At 32.2% G+C, this 21,089-nt stretch overlaps 1 protein-coding gene across 1 annotated transcript; it reads left to right on the top strand.

Annotated features, from left to right (window-relative positions):
- The first annotated feature begins 4,259 nt into the window (after positions 1–4,259).
- LOC134686033 (ubiquitin carboxyl-terminal hydrolase 48-like) lies at positions 4,260–17,262 on the top strand. Its single transcript, XM_063545735.1, has 2 exons — positions 4,260–4,373; positions 8,271–17,262. Exon 2 carries the CDS (start codon positions 8,281–8,283, stop codon positions 11,485–11,487), a length of 3,207 nt encoding a protein of 1,068 aa, XP_063401805.1. The 5' UTR covers positions 4,260–4,373; positions 8,271–8,280; the 3' UTR covers positions 11,488–17,262.
- Positions 17,263–21,089: the final 3,827 nt, after the last annotated feature.

The following is a 21,089-nucleotide window of genomic DNA, read 5'->3' as shown; positions in this document are numbered from 1 at the left end:
GCACTGAGTGTGTATGGTTCATATGCACATTAACTGCGCCAATCTGAAATCAGACTTAGAAATTTGTTCCTGTACTGTTATAAATAGAACTCACTGTATGATCCAGTACAGTGATCCGTAAATCGGATAAGAGAGATTGGACTGAAAGGGGACACTTAAGTGATCTTAAGTTAGTCAATGATTTGATTATACATTTTGTACCAAAACATTTGAACTTTACACAATTATTCCCCATTCCAAACTATAAGCAAATTAAAAGAATTTGTATCGCTTTGTTTCATAAAAAAAAAGCAAACGTAACTTATACAAGTATCTTGTCTTAGAGAGGGATAAATCCTACATTGCCAAATAAATCGTTCAACATGTCAGTTAAAGCATCTATCCCATCGAACTATAGAAAAAAATGCAACAGATCCCAATTGATATTAATATTCCGAGCTTGCATTTCCTATTATGGTTTCCTTGATATGGGTTGCTGCTCACAAGGAAGCTATTAGTTACCAAGAGTTTCAAGTGGTGGAGTTGACTTGAATTCATCCCTTGGTTGACCGTTATAGAATATCTGTTTCACCTAATTTATAAGATCAACCGGCCCAGTTTTTGGTGGGGTTCGCGTTACTTAGTCTTTGGTTGTTTATGTTGTGTCTTGTGTACTAGAAGTTGTCTGTTTGCCTTTATTTTCGATCTATGATAAGATAAAGGAAGATGTGCATGGTGTGCCTACATGAGTGCCAATGGGACAACTCTTCATATGAGTTCGAATGTGTCTTTGGTATCTCCTGTCCCTCTTTTTAATAACAAAACTTATAATCAACATTATCAAAGATTTCGGTTCGGAAGTAAGACTTTACTTGTAGAAAACTTATTATAAACGGAACCTCACATCCTAATTTGTACGGTGATGTTGTTTGCCGGTAATTTGTTTTTGTTGCATTTGAATCAATTTGTTTAATGTCATCAAATCTATGTATAAATTAATAACAGATTTTTATATTAGGAAATGTAAAAGAGACTGCCTCGTAAAGTCTTTTTCGAAAATTTTACGGTAAAAACACATATGCCCCCCCCCCCCCCCCTCACAAATTAATCGTGAGATACATGAGATTTTAAAATTTTGTTTGGCCACCAAAAAGTTCTTGTATTTGAATCCAAATAAATCATTTAATTTGTTTCGTGACAGTTGTATTTGTGAAGAAAAAAAAACATACCATATTTTTATATGTGGAGCTTAACGGTTTGAACAATGAAAGCCGGCCAATTTTAAACCATTTAATTTTTTTTTATAAGGAACAGAAACAGTAATGTCTTTAAAAGAAATTATCCGGCAGTACTCCGGTAATTGACCAGCCTTGTGCTAAAGACTATAAACTATATACTAACCTGGAATAAGCTGCCGAACCATTTTCGAATGGAAACATCCTTTAACCAATCTTTTAATTTTATTATTTTTTGTGTGACTATTTGGTTTGTGCTTGTTATTCTTTTAAAACTTGTGCTTTGTTTTGAATTGCACATTATTTTGCATACTTTGCTTTTAACTTCTAATGTATGTCATCTATCGTATCTTACTGTGCACTGTATGTTTATAATTGTGTTGTTTTCATGACTTTTGAGTGTGTATATATATATTTTGTTATTCAGTCGATTTTAAAAGCTCACTAGAGCTTGTGTTTTGTTGTTTAACTTTTATTGAATGTCGACTTAAAATAAATTTGAATTGAAAAAAAAGTGTGACAGTAGTCTCAGACTAAAGACAAATTTCATCTGTCTTTTTTTTAAACAATTTGTATCAGATTGAAAAGGTATCAGTTTATTTAGGTGATGATAGTGTAATTGAGTCAAATGAATGTTTATGCCAGAAATGACCAATGACGAATTTGTTTGATTCCATTCTGTTGTTTTCTATTTTCATTCCATTCTCCATTCTACATTCTACATTCTACATCCTCCATTCTCCATTCTCCATTCTCCATTCTCCATTCCCGGTATTCCATCCCTTTCCCGATTTCATTCTCCATTCCATTCTCCATTTAATTCTCCATTATATATTCCATTCTATTCTGCATTTCATTCTGCATTCCATTCTGCATTCCATTCTGCATTCCATTCTTCATTCCATCCTTCATTCAATTCTCCATTCCATTCTGCATTCCATTCTGTATTCCATTCTTTCATTCCATTCTGCATTCCATTCTGTATTCCATTCTTCATTCCATTCTCCATTCCATTCTGCATTCCATTCTGTATTCCATTCTTTCGTTCCATTCTGCATTCCATTCTGTATTCCATTCTTCATTCCATTCTCCGTATTACATTCCATTCATTTTCATATTTTACCATTCACCGTAACCGTTTCATTCAATATTCCATTTAATTCCATTCTCCATATTCCATTCCATTCATTTTCATATTTACCCTTCACCGTAACCGTTCCTTTCAATATTACATTTTATATCATTCTCCATACCATATTCCATTCGATTCTCCATTTCATTCTGCATTCCATTCTGCATTCCATTCTGCATTCCATTCTGTATTCCATTCTTTCATTTCATTCTGCATTCCATTCTGCATTCCAATCTTCATTCCAATCTGCATTCCATTCTCCTCCATTTTATTCTGCATTCCATTCTGCATTCCATTCTCCATCCCATTCTGCATTCCATTCTGCATTTCATTCTGCATTCCATTCTCCATTCCATTCTGCATTCCATTCTGTATTCCATTCTTTCATTTCATTCTGCATTCCATTCTGCATTCCATTCTTCATTCCAATCTGCATTCCATTCTCCTCCATTTTATTCTGCATTCCATTCTGCATTCCATTCTCCATCCCATTCTGCATTCCATTCTGCATTTCATTCTGCATTCCATTCTCCATTCCATTCTGCATTCCATTCTGCATTCCATTCTGCATTCCATTCTGCATTCCATTCTCCATTCCATTCTGCATTCGATTCTCCATTTTATTCTGCATTCCATTCTGCATTCCATTCTGTATTCCATTCTCCATTCCATTCTCCATTCCATTCTCCATTCCATTCTCCATTCCATTCTGCATTCCATTCCCCATCCCATTCTGCATTCCATTCTGCATTCCATTCTGCATTCCATTCTCCATTCCATTCTGCATTCCATTCTCCATTACATTCTCGGTCCCATTCTGCATTCGATTCTCCATTTCATTCTCCATTCCATTCTCCATTTTATTCTGCATTCCATTCTCCATTTTATTCTGCATTCCATTCTGCATTCCATTCTGCATTTCATTCTGCATTCCATTCTCCATTCCATTCTCCATCCCATTCTGCATTATATTCTTCATTCCATTCTGCATTCCATTCTTCATTCCATTCTTCATTCCATTCTTCATTCCATTCTCCATTCCATTCTTCATTCCATTCTCCATATTCCATTCCATCCATTTTCATATTTACCATTCGCCGTAACCATTCCATTCAATATTCCATTTTAAATTATATCATTCTTGAGGAGGAATATGACCTTTATCGGGACTCCGGGATTGGGTGTTTTTAAGCTCGGGATTTTGGGGTTGACCCTTTCGGGATCCGGGAATTCTTTTTCCGAATTTTGGGACCTCGGGATTTCATGTTTTGAAGACCGGGATTTCGGGATTTCGTATTTTTAAGCCCGGGATTTCGGGATCAGGACCCCTCCTATCCCCCCCTCATTCTTCATTCAGGGGCGGATCCAGCCATTTCAAAAAGGGGGGTTCCTTACCCAGGAAAAAAAGGGGGGATGTCCAACTACATGTCCCCATTCAAATGCATTAATCATATAAAAAAAGGGGGTTCCAACACCTGGAACCCCCTTCTGGATCCGCGCCTGCCATACAATATTCCATTCGATTTTCCATTTCATTCTCCATTCCATTCTCCATCCCATTCTCCATTCCATTCCATATTTCGTACAATCTTCCATTCAATATTCCATTCCATTCCATATTCCGTGCAATTTCCATTCAATATGCCATTCCATTATAATCTCCTTTCATGAGTCTTTCATATTTCAATTTCCAATGGGATGTGATCCACTGAAAACAAAATCCAAACAAAAAGTAAAATCACAAAAATACTGACCTCAGAGGAAAATCAATTTGGGAAGTCAAAAATCACATGCCAAAATCAAATATAAAATCAAACTGGTTTTACCAAACATGTTAGTGTATTTTGGTCATCGACCAGAATATACGAGTGATTAATCAAGCTCAATCTTTTTAAAGCATTTATCTGACCTTGATCAACCCGAAAAATTAGAAAGGGACATAACTCTTCACTCTTGAATCTGAGGCGGGAATGAATATAATCGTCGTTTGAAATGACATTGTTTCCCCTTACATCTTCAGAAAAATAGTAAATATTCTTTCCTTAACTTATGAAAAATTTCAGGTTTTGCTTGCACAAATGAAAACAGTATTTCTGGTCCGAAAAAAACAGCATTGATAAAGTTGTGTCGTTGTGAAAGTAGCATCACATATCCATGAGCTCTATCTATTCATCTAATACAATTTTGCTTATGTGATTTCGTTTTAGAATATTTGATAATTTTAGTGAACTGACATAAGGTACAATATTTGTTTCATCAAAACAATCTTAACAATACTGTTTGGAAAAATCAACAGGGTTCAGTAAATATACACATATAAATTTATATTGGGTAGAATAATTTCTGGTGGATCAGGTCACATAATGATAACCGCAAGCTTTTAATACTTTTTTTGTGTATTTTTATTATATTTAAATGTGAATTTGTTGAATATTAGAGCATTTCATATTTGAGAGCTTAATCATGAGAAATACAAAAAGTTATTAGCATTTTCATTTGGCCCTGTCAATGTCGAGATGGGTCCTGTCATTATCATTGATGGTCATGTCACATTTTCACAAGCTTTGTAAATAAAAAAATCATATTTTTTCATAAATTTATGTATTAAAAGATGAGATCTTATTATATTTCAAATTTGAGAGAAATATTTGAGAAATAAAAAAGCATTTTTATTTGGTCCTGTCATTGTCAGCATTTTTCATGTCAAGATTAATTTTATTTTTAGTTTTTTATTAAAATTTGTCAAGATTTAATTTAATTTTTTGGTTTGTTTTTTATTCCAAATTAGTGTTTAAACATTTCAAATATGATAAAAATCTTTTGAGAAATAAAAAGTCAATAGCATTTTTTTCATTTGGTCAAGCTGTCATTGTCGATAATGGGCCCTTTAAGTGTCAGCATTGGTCAGGTCATGTTTTCAAAAGCTTTTAAAAAACTATTCTATATTTTTTTTTTTAAATCTATGTTTTGAATTATAAGATCTTGTAATATTTCAAATTTGAGATAAATCCTTTAAGAATTAAGAAAGTAATTAGCATTTTCATTTTGGTCCTGTAACATGTGTAATTTTACTAATTTTGACTAAAATGTGATTTTTATTTTTGCAATATTGAGGAAAATCCTGTTTAATTCATATTAAAAAATTCAAAATGCAAGTTTCAATTATTGTAATTATAACCCTGTCAGATAACTGAAAGTTTATATTCTTGCATTGAAATTGAGTATGAATTAAAATATGGAAAAACACATTGAAAAGACTGCCAGCTTTCTATACATTGCAGTGATTTTGCTAGCAATCTTTACTTTTGTAATTTATGAAAGAGTTTTCGCATTGACGAAAATATTTCAAACAATTTCGTCACTTAAATTTTGAAAGTGAAAATTTTTTTTTGCATTAAAATACTAAAAATTTACCTGTCTTTATGTTTTTGACAAGTTGATGACCCTCAGGTTATTAACATTAGCAACGGGTGTTACAGGTTGTGATAACAACTAATCCGGTTATTGCCATCTGATGGGTCACTAATCCCCTAAATTTCGCATTTGAATTTCAATATTTCTCAAACGATCACAATTTAAAGTTCGTTTGTAGAAGATTCTTCATTCAAAAGCATTTTCGTCATATACATGTAATTGGTATAAATTTTCATCAAAAACTTTTGACACTTTCCATTTAAAATATAGAACTTTATTCAAAGCATTCAGAGATGTCTTCAGGAGTTAAATACATGTAGGTGCTTCCTGTTTTTTGTGCTACGTATGCATTAAAGTATTCCTATCACCATTTATAGACCCTGATTAAAAACGTATACAAAGTCATTTAGAATCAATTTAACAAGAGAGACAAATATATACATTTTGTTTCTCTTAGTAAAGGAATTTAAACAAAGTAAAGGAATTTACAGTATATTCCAACGAGTATGAAGCTACAGGTAGATTCTTTGGTTAGCTTCCTTGTTAGCTCAACCATGAAGTGATTATTACCTTAAAATTGGGAGGAGCATAGTACCAATTCATCATCCAATGAAAACACTCATATAAATGGCCTGTTTATAATATGGATGTTTCATACAAACAGGTTTACCTTAACAACTTTGCAAATTAAATTTCATTTCTTATAGTTTTTGATTGAATAAAAAAATTCTTTGTATTACAATAAAGTAAAAAGCGAAGTTATGGTTTATGTATTGTTCAAGGATGATGTACCCTTGTGTTGATTAAATTCTTAACAAATAGATATTTTATAGAAAATCCAAAACATTTCCCCTTGTACTGTCATAGTTGGCAATTTGGTGCTTGATAAATGGAGGATTATTGCAAGCAGTGCTAGCAATGATTTTCTAAAATCAAGTTTAAAAATTAATTTAGATTTAAACAAATATGAATATGGACCAATTCAAGTACACCTTCTAGGGTGCGCTCGACTTTCATGTTTTAGCACGATTTAATATAAAAGAAGATTGTTTAGGACTTTTTGTAAACAATAAACGCTAGCACATCATATATAGAAAATCAAGCAAGTAATCTATGCTTAAAATTGTATAACAAAAATTTCTGTGGATATTCTACAAAAAATCTTGGTTTATTTGCCACAAAATCCTGTCTAACTTTGAAATGCAATGAAACAATAGATAATAATGCTTGCTCCCCTTTGTATATGAACAAAATGACCCATCTCTATTCCTTATCTTTTCTGTTTTTATACTATTGCAGTTTGTGAAAATTTTGTAATTTAAAGGCTACAGACATGACAGAAGGGGTCATAAACCTCATATTTACGCCGTGATTGTACCATAGTAAAGTACATACACATAACTGGATTTATAAAAGAACTTGGTAATTGATTGAAATAAAATTGACAAATCAAACTCACCTACAGCATGCTTGTGAATAAGATTATAATAATCAATAAATTTTAAATTTATAGATTGAAAACTTATTTTAAACTGACTTGTAAAACTGGATTTACAATGTTTATATTCTGTCACTAGTTCTGATTGGTTCTCTATGAAACTATTGACTCCACCCATAGGATTGTTTACCTTACCTAATAATGATTTCATGGTTGAGCTAGCAAGGAAGCTAACCAAAGAATCTACTTGTAGCTTCATACTCGTTGGAATCTGCTGTAAACAAAACAAAAATATAATTTCCTGATGAATCCTCTCTTGTTTTGAATTAACCATCCACATGTCACTTTAATTCCTGTTTTTGTTTTATTTTAAAACCGAAAAATACATTTAGTAAACGTGATCTATTCTTGATTTATTTACAACCTCCTTCAGTCATTATACTTGTTCCAAAACAGATTTTATACAGTTTCAACTTCTAGAAATGATTTCCAAATATCGATTTAGACGCTTTATAAGTATAATGATTCTGCAGTGATATAATCATTGCAAGTTAATTTCTGCTGTGGTTCCTCGTTTAAAAAATGAACTCCAACTTTTGTTGATCAGAAGCAAACTGAAAAGAAATTGAGCTGAGTTTCCACATCCCATGTCAGAATCCTTCATATTAAGGGCTAATACATACAGTCAAATCATACCATACTGAATGCCAATAATGCTTTAAGTCTTTTAAAATCTGACAAAGTCAAAGATGAAGCTAGTTACAAAAATACATCCTTGGTCCCTTGCTACAATGTATTACACAAAAAATGGTTGATTTTCGTAGCGTGCAAAAGTGACTCAAGCCCTCAAAATCCTAGCTTAAACCCTGCATTGTAATAATTTTTATGATGCTAGCAAAACTTTATTTACAACCCTCAAATCTACAACTACCCATGAAAACTCTTAAATATAGTACTGTTATTGTCTGATCACAGAATATTTCTTAGTTATATATGTAAGATTTATTAAGGGTGCTAGCATAATCACTGGTTTTATAATTTTGACTAATAGACATAATACTATATATTTCAGGTTTTTGAAGATGCCTTCAAAGTTTCAGCTTGATAAAGCAGCTTGGCAATGGGCAGAAACAACTGATCCTGATAATGTCACTTTTGACCATGTTCGGACAGCATACAGATTGAACTTAAAACCATGTCCGTTAGGATCTTGTAAACGGAACTGCAAAGGAAATCCCCTTTGTCTCAATGCAATAGGAGAAAGAGTGTGGTTTGGGAAAATTGATGATGATGATTGGCACCAAATTGAAGATCCAAATTATGAAAGGCGGGATGATGATATGTTTGTTGGACTCAAAAATCTTGGCGCCACCTGTTATGTAAACACATTTCTTCAGTTGTGGTTTCATAATCCTGTTATCCGAAATGCACTTTACAAATTCAGGGAACCAGATGAACATGTGACCAGAGATGTAACTACAGAATGGTCACCTTCTTCCATTGGTGGTCATCTTCAAGCATTATTTGCATTACTTTCATTATCCGAGAGAAGATATTTAGATCCTAAAGATTTCATAACACATTTAGGTTTAGATGCTGGACAGCAGCAAGACGCTCAGGAATTTTCGAATCTATTTTTAACATTATTAGAAGATGCCTTATCTAGACAAAAGGATGCATGTGTGCGAAATGTTATTCAAAGTCAGTTTAGGGGAGAATATGCATATGTAACTACTTGTAATAGATGTGGAACAAAATCTGAAAGACCATCAACATTCTATGAACTAGATTTAAGTATAAAAGGTCATAAAACTTTAGATGAATCTTTAAAAGATTTTTTACAAGAAGAGAAATTAGAAGGAGATAACCAGTACATGTGCTCTTCGTGCAATAGTAAACAAAATGCTTCACGGAAAATTCATTTGAAATACCTTCCGCCTGTCCTCAATTTACAACTTTTACGATTTGTTTTTGACAAGAAAACTGGAATGAAAAAGAAACTGAACAGCTTTATTCAGTTTCCCGAACAAATTGATATGACAAAATATTTGACTGTGAACAATTGTGCCGGAGATTCAGCCACAGCTGAAGGTGTTGATGGGAATTCTGTTACATACAACCTTACAGCTGTATTGATACATCGTGGTCCCACTGCTTATAGTGGACATTATATTGCACATATCAGAGATATCAACAGTAAAAACTGGTATAAATTTAATGATGAAGAGATCGAGAAAATGAAAGGAAGTAAGCTTCAGTTGGGTACCGAGGATGACCCAGAAGAGACAGGCGCTAAACAAAAAGGCAGATGTCCTAAAGGATATCATTCATCACGTAATGCATACATGTTGGTATATACACTAAATGAAGAAAATCCCTGTAGTACTGATAGTAAGGCAGACTCTCAACAGCTTCTACCAGCTCATGTGTTAGATTATGTCATTAAAGACAATGAAACATTTGAAAATTGGGTGTCTGAATTAATGTTAATTAGAGATCAGAATATAGAAAGTGGTAAGGAAAAACAAGAAGAAATTAAAGAAACATATCAGAAACTAGCCTTTGATAAACTGGAGGTCAATGAAGGAGAATGGATTAGCCTAAAATGGCTGAATTCATGGTTAACTGACCCAGCTAAAGCAGAACCAATAGACAATAAAACTTCATTATGCAAACATGACAAATTGTCTCCCGCAGCAGCTATGAAACTGAAATTTGTCAACTTAAACGGAAGTGAAAGTTTGTGTAATAGATATGAAGGAGGACAGAGACTTATCGGGGGAGATAGCTTATGTATGCTTTGTGTCCAGCAACAGTGCCATGTCATTAGGACAAAAATAAGAATGATGGAAGATGATAAAGTCTTCGGCAGCATGACCAAACCAAATGTCATTTCTGGTCCTAGTTACTGGGTGGGTAAAGCTTCGTTTAGATCATGGAAGAAGATGGTTTTAGAACAGCTTGGAGAAAATGATGACGATAAGAGAGATTCAACTGATGTTGAACCTTCCGTAGAAAATGGTTTGAAAGAAAAAGAAAGTGCAAGTGCCAAAGAAGAAGGGCAAAAAGAGAAAGAAAATTCGATAACAACAGCAGAAGCTCTGTCTAAAGAAGAAGAAAGCTTTAAATTTAATGAAGACATTCTCTGTGAGGCTCATGAAAGACTTGACCCAGATATGACATGTAGAAAGTTAGTCCCAGTAGAAGTCTGGCGTAGGCTCAAGGAATATTTTGCCAATTGTCCAGAGTTTTCTAAAGATGATCCTGTGTGTGGACAATGCAATGACGCAATGCAAAATGAACAGCAAACAAAAGAATATTTGAGAAAATTGGCTCAAGAACAAAAAACAGCTCTAAATGACCTTCTTAATGATAGAAAAAGACCAATAACCCTGAAAAAACCAATAGAAGTATTTATCTTGAATAAAGCCTTTTTAGAAGAATTGAGAAGATTTATTAAGGAACCACTTAAATACAAACCAATTCAGAACATAGGAAATGCCATACTGATATGTGAACATGGGGGTTACCTTTATCCTCAATCTCAAGGACAGTTAGAGTTATATGTAAATGATAACTTTGTTTACACATGGAGTTCAGAGTGGGACAAGGTCAGTCAAATGTTCAATGTAGATTATGAAATTAGTATTATCAGTTATGAAGACGATGACAAAAATTTAGGAATTGTAACACTTCCACAAGTCTGTGATGAATGTGTTGTTAGTCGTCTAAATCAAGAAGAGAATGCAAGGTTTGATTATGATGAAGCAGTTATATTTGTTCGCAAAATACCCAAGCAATTGCAAAAAGCAGCAGGATCCAGTTCTCTCAATCCTAACGATGAGAATTCTAAGGATTATGACCCAGACTTCAATCAGCATGGTTCAAAGAAAAGAGGCAGCACAAGTGATCCTTTAGAGGAACCTCCGGAAAAAATATCCAAAAATGAAAACGGAACAAGGAAAAGTCAGCGTCATAGAAAAGTGAGAGGTGAAAAAGAAGTGAAAGTAAAATCTACACAAACTTTGAAAGATTTTAAGTTACAGTTAATGAAATTGTTTTCTGTGCCGCCTTTTGATCAAACTTTATTGTTGAATGGCCACAGTTTGTGTGATGACACTGCCACGTTAGGTGGCCTACGTATTGCACCAGGATCCATAATCATGTTACAAGCAGACGAACCTGCTGAAGACCTTTTAGTGTTACAAGATATGATTCAAGTCTCTTCTGGGCCTGAATCAGGCTTCAAAGGAACTGGACTATTAGGAAATTCAGAAAGAATATCATAATTAGGGTTTTACACTGTTTCTTAAATTTTTAAATTTATGCATCCATGTTTGTGAAATATTTCATGTTATCTGTTAAAAAAATTGCAACAACCATGATGTCTTGAACATTTGCAATACTTTGTTATAATTTAAGTTTTGATATCATAATTAAGAATATAATAACAAATGTAATTTAAATCATAAATGCAAGATTTTTCTGTCATAGTTGAAGGATATTTAATAGTGATGTATTTTTACCAACCAATGGCATGCATGAAAATCGAATGTGTCAGTCAGTTGTTATTCTTTTTTTTATTTTTATCAGATTGGAAAAATCTAAACAGCTTTTTTGAACTCAATTTTTCAAAATCTTCATTTGAATTTTGTTGATATTGAAATTGTGAAACATTCATGACATTTATAATAGTTAACATGATTAAACGAGTTTTGAATACAAACCAATATCTTTTTAAAGAGAAATGTTTTTCTATAATCCAAGTTTTCAAGACTAAGATTTACATTCAAACAACATTTTTTTATATGTTTGTGGTATGTTTCTTACAAAATACTTTGTATTGTATCTCATCTGGTCTACTACATGTACTTTTGAAAGCAACTTTGTGTATGACTTGACCAATATCCTTCAAATGTTGCAAGTGCATGTGTTACTACATATTGTAGTTTAAACACTTGTTTGATTCATGTCTTCTTTTATTCATTGTTTTTTTCTTCTAAAATTGCCTTCACTGCCATGAAGGCCAAAAAGTCAAATGTAGGCACTCACACTTTAACTTACAGTTTACTGATTATGTCTTTTTCTGAATTAATTAGATACATTTGTATTTTAATTCATCAAATTGTGTACTGAATAAATTTTTATTTTATACTCTTTACTGAAATATATTTTTTTATCAGATTAGCTTGAGAAACCCCCAAGTTTGACACACGTTGATAGTTTCTCATTATACAATTATGGTCAGTACAAGGTCAGATTTTTTGTGAAGTGGCATAGTTATCTTAGCAGCTTAATTATTCAAATATTCTTATTGGATCAATTTACACATCCGAGTGTTTATATACATGTACAGAAGTATGTTACATGTATTAAGATCTTTACAATCAGTACTATTTATTTGTTTCATAGGAATCTGCATATTTTACCAGTAGTTTCAAGGTCATTATAAGATTCTTATCCTGGTAATGTTTTAATGATTTTGAAATTCTTATTTGTTTTAATATTATAAAATCTTTTTGGCTAGAAAAGCATGAACAGCTCAACGATTTGTTTTTGATTATGTAACATTAAAAATTAAGTTCCTTCACAATTTCTGTGGATAGTCATCATGAGCATGATAAGTGATATTTGGTACAGTTTTCCATTAGAAGATATTTGTTGCAAGCAAATGTTACAGTTTTAAGCTTAAAAGGGATATACAATCCCTCATTTATCGACAGCATAGGTTTTCGTTTCACAAAAAGTGAATTTGACTTTTGAAATTTTATTTTGATAAGAGTTACTCCCCTTTCAAATGACTAGTTTGATTTTTCTTCAAATAAATCCTACTATCATCTCTTGTTTACTCCAGCACTTTACAGATAGATAATGTTTGTTAGATAAAAATCATGAGTCATATTGACTATTAAAACTAGTACATGTACTTGGCTTTTTCATTTATTTGCAATTTTTAATTGATTCAGCACTGAGGTTACATTTTGTACAATCTATATGAGTATTACATGTACTAGAAACAGCTATTCCTGCAGCATATTAGTGCTTTATTTTATTGTTCATGTACATGTTGTTAATTTATGTGTTTGAATTGTATAATAATGATTGTTAATTGTATAATTTGTTGTAGTAAAATGTTTATTGTAAAGATAAATTCTTTAACTTTTTATACGACCACAAAATTTGAAAAAAATTTCGTCGTATATTGCTATCACGCTGGCGTCGTCGTTGTTGTCCGAATACTTTCGCACTCTAACTTTAGTAAAAATTAATAGAAATCTATGAAATTTTACCACAAGGTTTATGACCACAAAAGGAAAGTTGGGATTGATTTTGGGAGTTTTGGTCTCAACATTTTAGGAATTAGGGGTCAAAAAGGGCCCAATTAAGCATTTTCTTGGTTTTCGCACTATAACTTTAGTTTAAGTTAATAGAAATCTATGAAATTTTTGACATATGGTTTATGAGCACAAAAGAAAGGTTGGGATTGATTTTGGGAGTTTTGGTTCCAACAGTTTAGGAACTAGGGGCCAAAAAAGGGCCCAAATAAGCATTATTCTTGGTTTTCGCACCATAACTTTAGTTTAAGTAAATAGAAATCAATGAAATTTAAAGACAAGGTTTATGACCACAAAAGGAAGGTTGGTATTGATTTTAGGAGTTATGGTCCCAACAGTTTAGGAATTAGGGGCCAAAAAGGGACCCAAATAAGCATTTTTCTTGGTTTTCGCACCATAACTTTAGTATAAGTAAATAGAAATCTATGAAATTTAAAGACAAGGTTTATGACCATAAAAGGAAGGTTGGTATTGATTTTGGGAGTTTTGGTCCCAACAGTTTAGGAATAAGGGGCTCAAAGGGTCCAAAATTAAACTTTGTTTGATTTCATCAAAAATTGAATAATTAGGGTTCTTTGATATGCGGAATTTAACTGTGTATATAGATTCTTAATTTTTGGTCCCGTTTTCAAATTGGTCTACATTAAGGTCCAAAGGGTCCAAAATTAAACTTAGTTTGATTTTGACAAAAATTGAATTCTTGGGGTTCTTTGATATGCTGAATCTAAAAATGTATTTAGATTTTTGATTATTGGCCCAGTTTTCAAGTTGGTCCAAATCAGGATCTAAAATGATTATATTAAGTATTGTGCAATTGCAAGAAATTTTCAATTGCACAGTACTCAGCAATAACAAGAAATCTTCAATTGCGCACTATTGTGCAATAGCAAGAAATTTTCAATTGCACAGTATTGCGCAATAGCAAGAAATCTTCAATTGCACAGTATTGTGCAATAGCAAGTATTTTAAATTGCACAGTATTGTGCAATAGCAAGAAATATCTAATTGCACAATATTGTGCAATAGCAAGAAATTTCAATTGGAGTTATCTTTCTTTGTCCAGAATAGTAGTTGAATCAACTTAAATCAATGTTTTATACAATATACAATGTATATTCACTTTTACTACCAACTGATAAATTAAAACAATCTTTAACATTCAGTGATAACAAGCACTTTTTTTACATTTTGATATTTTATGATGTATTTAAATGAGTGATTATTGTTGCAAACTGCATTAGAAATTTGAATTGAGATCGTTTTTGGAATAAAGGATAGGGGGATGTGAAAAAAAATTGGGGAGGGGGAGGGGGGGGGGGTTCAATTTTTCTCATTTGAAATTTCATAAATATAAAGAAAATTTTTCAAACATTTTTTTGAGAGGATTAACAGCATAGTGAATTGCTCAAAGGCAAAACAAAAATTTTAAGTTCATCAGACCACATTCATTCTGTGTCAGAAACCTATGCTGTGTCAACTATTTAATCACAATCCAAATTTAGAGCTGAATCCAGCTTGAATGTTGTGTCCATACTTGCCCCAACCGTTCAGGGTTCAACCTCTGCTGTCGTATAAAGCTGTGCCCTGCGGAGCATTTGGTTTTCGACTGGTGTATATGTATTTCCTTTTCTGTTTCATTTGTCTATCCAAGTCTTTAACTATTGATTGGTGTTGATAGGAGGATTTTTTTTTTAATGTGAAATCTCTGATAACTGAAAAAACAAAGCATTCTTTCTCAGACCCATAGAAAATTGATAATTAATTCCCTATTAATATACCTTTTTTGTCACATTTCTTAGCATCTGTATCAAGGAATTATAAATTACTTAATCTGGAACTTTATTATGGTGTGTAGTACCAGTTTTGAAAGCAATTAAAAGTTTGATCATATTACTCCCTGTTTCAAAATTCTTTTATTTTTATACCATGGAAGTTATATTTAAAATTCCTTTCAATATTACTTCCATGTTTATACCTACTCACTGATCATGAAATTTTAAGTTACTGGGTTTATATTTTTCACTTTTTAGCATTGCATGTAGTTCCTTGTTCAATTTTTATGCAATACCATCGTTATACAACCTCTAAAACAAATATTACTGTAAAACACAGTAATGGTAAATCAGTGCTACAACTTGGTACGTCTTCATATATCAGAACCATAGCACACGGTGCCACATGAAATAAACATACTATGCAGTGTTTTGTGAAATGCAATACAATGTATTATATAGTGAATGTGACTTGTCATATAATAAAAATTTTAATTTACATTCACCATTTGTGCTGAGTTCACATGTAATTCGAATTTGATTCGCATTAACTAATTTGAATTAGTTTAATTCGAATTCCAAACATTTAATGTCCCAAATTACAATACGTGTCAATAACTGTCCAAATGATGTTAACTTTTAAATTTTATTAACTAAAGCGTATTTCTAATCAGAATTGGATAATTCAAATCAAAAAAGAAGAGTGTGTGAACGAGATAAGCAAATTCAGTTAACATTCGATTTGAATTCAATTAGAATTAAACGTACATGTGAACAAGGCATGAGTAAGAGTAAATTAAGTTGGATTCAGCAGTAAATGGGTTTCATATTTTTTAATACTTTTCAATATTATTGTTTAAGAACATATTGTATAATTTTTTGAAAAGGTGTTTAATTTTATATGCTAAATATAAACTGGTACATAAATAAATTAATATTAGATATTTTAAACTTGGTAAACATTTCTTTAATCCACATTTCACTGTAAATACCAGATACATTATGTTTGTAATTCATTTTAATGTTGTGTTTAATACCATTACATACCATTCATTAATGACCATGATCAGATTATTTATTATCAAAACCATTTATGGTTTATATGGGATGTTCAACTTATCATTCATAAAATCATTATCAGAATATATTTAGTAATTAAAATGAATAACTGTAAAAATAGAATATTTTAAAGGCAAATAAGTATTACTAGTTTTTGTAATCAGAAAAAATAACCACAAGTTATCGCTGCTAGCCTACCCATGAATTTTTATTTATAGTCTACAAACCAATTAAATCATTTATATTCATCAATTATAATCCAAATAATTTTATTCAGTCCCAGGGGATGTTTCGTTGAACCATCATTAATTATTTTGAAATTAGAAGTATTGGAATTGCACTTATTTGCTCACAGAGTCCATGCTTTTTCGTTTATTTTTCAAGATAAAAAACATCGATTTTTTAGTACAAATTCATTTGTTTATGAAGACTTGCTATACAGCTATGTGTTATTTTTGTAAATATATTCATTTGTCTATTTCAAATTTAAATTATTAAGGCTATTAAAGAGCAAACTACTGGAACAGATCATATTGTTTTTTTTGTAGTTATTTTTTATGTCACTGTAACCATTATCCTTATCCCCTGTAAGTTTTGAAATACCAGTTTATTTTTTGTAATATAGAAATTAAATCTATCAAATATGTAGGCTTTCATACCATGATTAAATATTATTGTCGAGTCACATAGGAACTATATATTTATTGGCATCTTAGAGCCTAATTCATTGGTTAGAAATCATTTTCCTTTCATATTTCATGAAGACATCTGTAGATTGTATTTAACTGTATGTTTGTAACTTGGATGCAAAGGATGCATTATGTGGTTGTGAAATAGATGGAATACATTTACACATCTTAATATGTAACATCAGGCCTTCATTAAATGTTGTCAAGTATACAGCTTTTGATTATTTTTAACAGCCATTTGTATATAAAAATAAGGAGATGGGGTATGATTACCAATGAGACAACCATCCAATAGAGTTCAAATGATGAAGATTAAAGCAATTATAAGGTTACTGTACAGCCGCCTTCAACAAAGAGAAAAAAACAATTCTGTATATTAAGCTTTAACAGGCCAAACCATAAAAATACCAAACAATTTATACAATAAAATTTTTAAAAATAAAATTGACAGACATGAAACAATGACAACCACAGTGACTGAATTACAGGCTTCTTGCTTGTGACAGGGACATAGAAAATGTGGAAGGAGTTACATTAAACAAATATGTGAGCAGTAAACCATCTCCTAACCTGAGACAGAGGTGTTGTAGCAAAAAATTTGAGCATATAAAAAAAGTGCAAATGGATGAACTCAATTAATTGGAATTAGCATAAATAAAACAACATACAAACAAAAGCCAATACATAAAGAGTATTCACAGTTACTGCAGCCAATTTAATAAATAAATCCCAGAAATGGAAAAGTTGCTTTAAGCAAGGGTAAGAAACTTCAGTTAACTTTCTGTCCTCTCACAGGGAGTTATGCCCCTTTACAAACGGAAATATTGCTGAATTTTTTGTTTCCATTTTCTAACTTTAGCTTGCCTCTACCAAATGTAATGAAACTGATACACAATGCTTATTACCACAAAACTTAGGTCAAGTACAAATTTGAGTAGCATCACTTGTACAGTTCTTGACTTATGTCCCTTTGAAAAAGTTATTAAGCAAGCAGGGGCATCATTTGTGTCCCATGGACACATGGTCCAAGGACACAGTTATCGTCCTTTGGTTTTCGTTGTCTACGAATATAGTCCCTAGTGTAAATAGTGTATAACTTGCATGTTTTATTTAATTCACTTTCCCAATTTATTTCTTTATATTAAATGCATGAAATATTAAGTAGGGGGACGTAATTACATGTCAAAAAAATTTGGGTGCTGAAACTTTATGTTTAAGTAGTGAATTGGTCCAGTTCTAAAAGGTCAAATTTTATCACGTCTGAAGCTGTCAAACTGAATTTTACACCCCCTTAACACAGAATCGTCAATATTTTGAGTTAGAGCTGGTAGAAGTTTCTATAATTTTGATATTATTTGTCTCACTGGTGGTACACTACACTGTAAAAATATTTTTGAGAAAGAGCAGGTGCGATTTTTTTAATTTGAATTTATTGTCTTAAAGAAATGCACTACGAAATAACTGTGTTCTCGGGCCACATTCCCAATTTATTTTACAATTTCTCCATTTTGATTTATTGCATCACATTGCAAGAACAACAAATAAGCACAGCACTTGTATTGGAAATGACAATGGTTTTTAACCGTATTGAAAAAATATTGGTCGCAATAGCTGGAGATAGTATATTGTGGAAAGACACCAAGGCCCATATTCATCATTTGACAAAGGAACAGTATATAAGCTTACTTCATGGTCTTCAAGGTTCAACAGAAATTCTAAAGCAATTTGGATGTAACAATTTTTTTCATTGGCTAAAAGTGGCCGTCAAATCCACAGTTGACCAGGCGTAACTAAGGAGGGACCCACCATTTTGAATTGATGAATCAACAAATGTTCGATTACTACTATATAATCGAAAATAAAACAACACCTACCTCAAATTCGCCGTTTTAATGTAATTTTATCCGAATTTGAAGCGTACAAGTAACGTCATAACCTCCAGTTTGTAAGTTCATTTGTATGACGTCACGTTTAGCCATGATGTCTTTGTGCCAAAATCACTCATGAAGATTCACAGATTTTTTTTTATCTGATAAATTTAGACATTTTTTCAAGTTTTATCGTATTTTTTTCATTTTGTAGTGCATTAGAATCGAAATAACAGTACTGTAGTTGAAGAGTTGCCACCGTCAATTTTGATTTGACGGTCGCAAATCTCTGTTTTACTGTCTCCGCTACGCGTCGCCAGTAAAACTGCATTTGCAACCGTCAAATCTACAATTGACGGTGGCAACTCTTCAACTACAGTACTGTTATTCCTTAAATCAAACCAACAAAAACTTAAAAAAGATGAAATAAAGATAAGGAAGTGGCACATTTGTGTATGCATTCAATATTAGAATACAGAAAAAGTGGGATACAAGTGTTAAAAATGTAGCTGACATCAACTTGGCATGCTTCTTTTTTGTCTCACTGCAACACATAAGGATTACAATTCAGTGCAACAGTGCTTACTGTTTGTTTAAATCTTTATATTATAGACGGTAGAATACATGTATGTTTCATGCCTTACATGCAGATTCCTAATCATACACTATATAACTTTGTTGTGTAAGGTACAATGTGAACCATTTATCTGGCAGTCTGTCTGTCCATTTGTCCTGTTCTCATTATCTTAACAGACTCAACTCCAACCACCCACCTGAATTTCAGAAAATTTTAATAGATAATAAGAAGACACTATGAAGATGAACATATTGATAGGAATTTATGATTCAATTTTTTCGAAACCTGCCCCATTTGTCGCAAAAGCTCGACATAGGGATAGTTATCTGGCTGCGGTAGAAGGTGAAAGACCTGGATGCTTCATACTTTGTATATAGAAGCCTTATGTTATGAAGTTCCGTCTATTACATGTCCATTGTCCTTGACCACATTTTAATGGTTCAGTGACGACTTGAATTATTAATAGGATAAATATATTTGATATGTGCTACCTTGCAAGGTCCTCATGTCCATCTGACAGCTTTCACTCGATAGACCTCATTTCATGGATTTGTAGACAAGGTTTACTTTTGGTGATCAAGTCCATATCTCAGATACTATAAGCGATAAGTCTAGTATATTCAGTGTATGGAAGGACTGAGGTGTACATGTCCAATTGACAAGTGTCATCCTACCTTGACCTCATTTTCATGGATCAGTGGTTATAGTAATGTTTTTGTGTTTTGATCTGTTTTTCTTATACTGTATGCAATAGCCATTATAGGTCTACTATATTTGGTGTATTGAAGGATTACAGGGTGTACATGTCCAGCTGGCAGGTGTGATTTGACCTTGACCCCATTTTCATGGTGCAGTGGTCGAAGTTCAGTTGTTGAGTTTTGTTCTTTTTTTCTAATACTAATTCAACTTAAATTATTTGGTGTATGGAAATATTTTATGAACATGTCAGTCTCATAGGTTTTATTTTACCTTGACCTCAATTTCAGGGTTCAAGACTCAGTGATAAGTTTTTGTGTTTTGGTCTGTTTTTCTTTAAACTATAAGTAATAGGTAAACTATATTTGTTGAATGGGAGGATTGTAAGCTGTATGTGTCTGCCTGGCATGGTTCATTTGACCTTGACCTCATTTTCATGGTTTATTGGTTAATGTTTAGTTCTCTTGGTTATATAGTTTTTTTTAGAATCTATAAGCAATAGGACAACTATATTCAGTGTCTTAAATGATTGTTAGGTGTACATGTATTTCTTGTTTGGTTTATATGACCTTGACCTCATTTTCTCGGATCATGTTAAGTTTATGTGATAGTTTTTGTAAAGCTTTATATTAGGGACTATCAACATATCAATGGTTAGTAAAGAAGGTGAGACATTTCAGCGTGTGCACTCTTGTTTTTTTAGGAGTTATGCCCCTTTGAATTTTGGCCTAATGTACAACAGTTTGTCATTACAACTCCTCCGAAACTACACATCATAATTATATTTTTGTACTTTATCTTGCCTGCAACAGATCCAGAAAAATAAGAGTAAAAGAAATCTAGTCCAACATTGATGGGTAAACTTTGTTTAAAGCTTTTAATATCTATCAGATTT

Source organism: Mytilus trossulus, chromosome 1, assembly GCF_036588685.1.
Source record: "Mytilus trossulus isolate FHL-02 chromosome 1, PNRI_Mtr1.1.1.hap1, whole genome shotgun sequence".
NCBI classification, from domain to species: domain Eukaryota; kingdom Metazoa; phylum Mollusca; class Bivalvia; order Mytilida; family Mytilidae; genus Mytilus; species Mytilus trossulus.
Note: the sequence above shows the minus strand (reverse complement) of the source record. Positions and strands in the feature narration are given on the sequence as shown.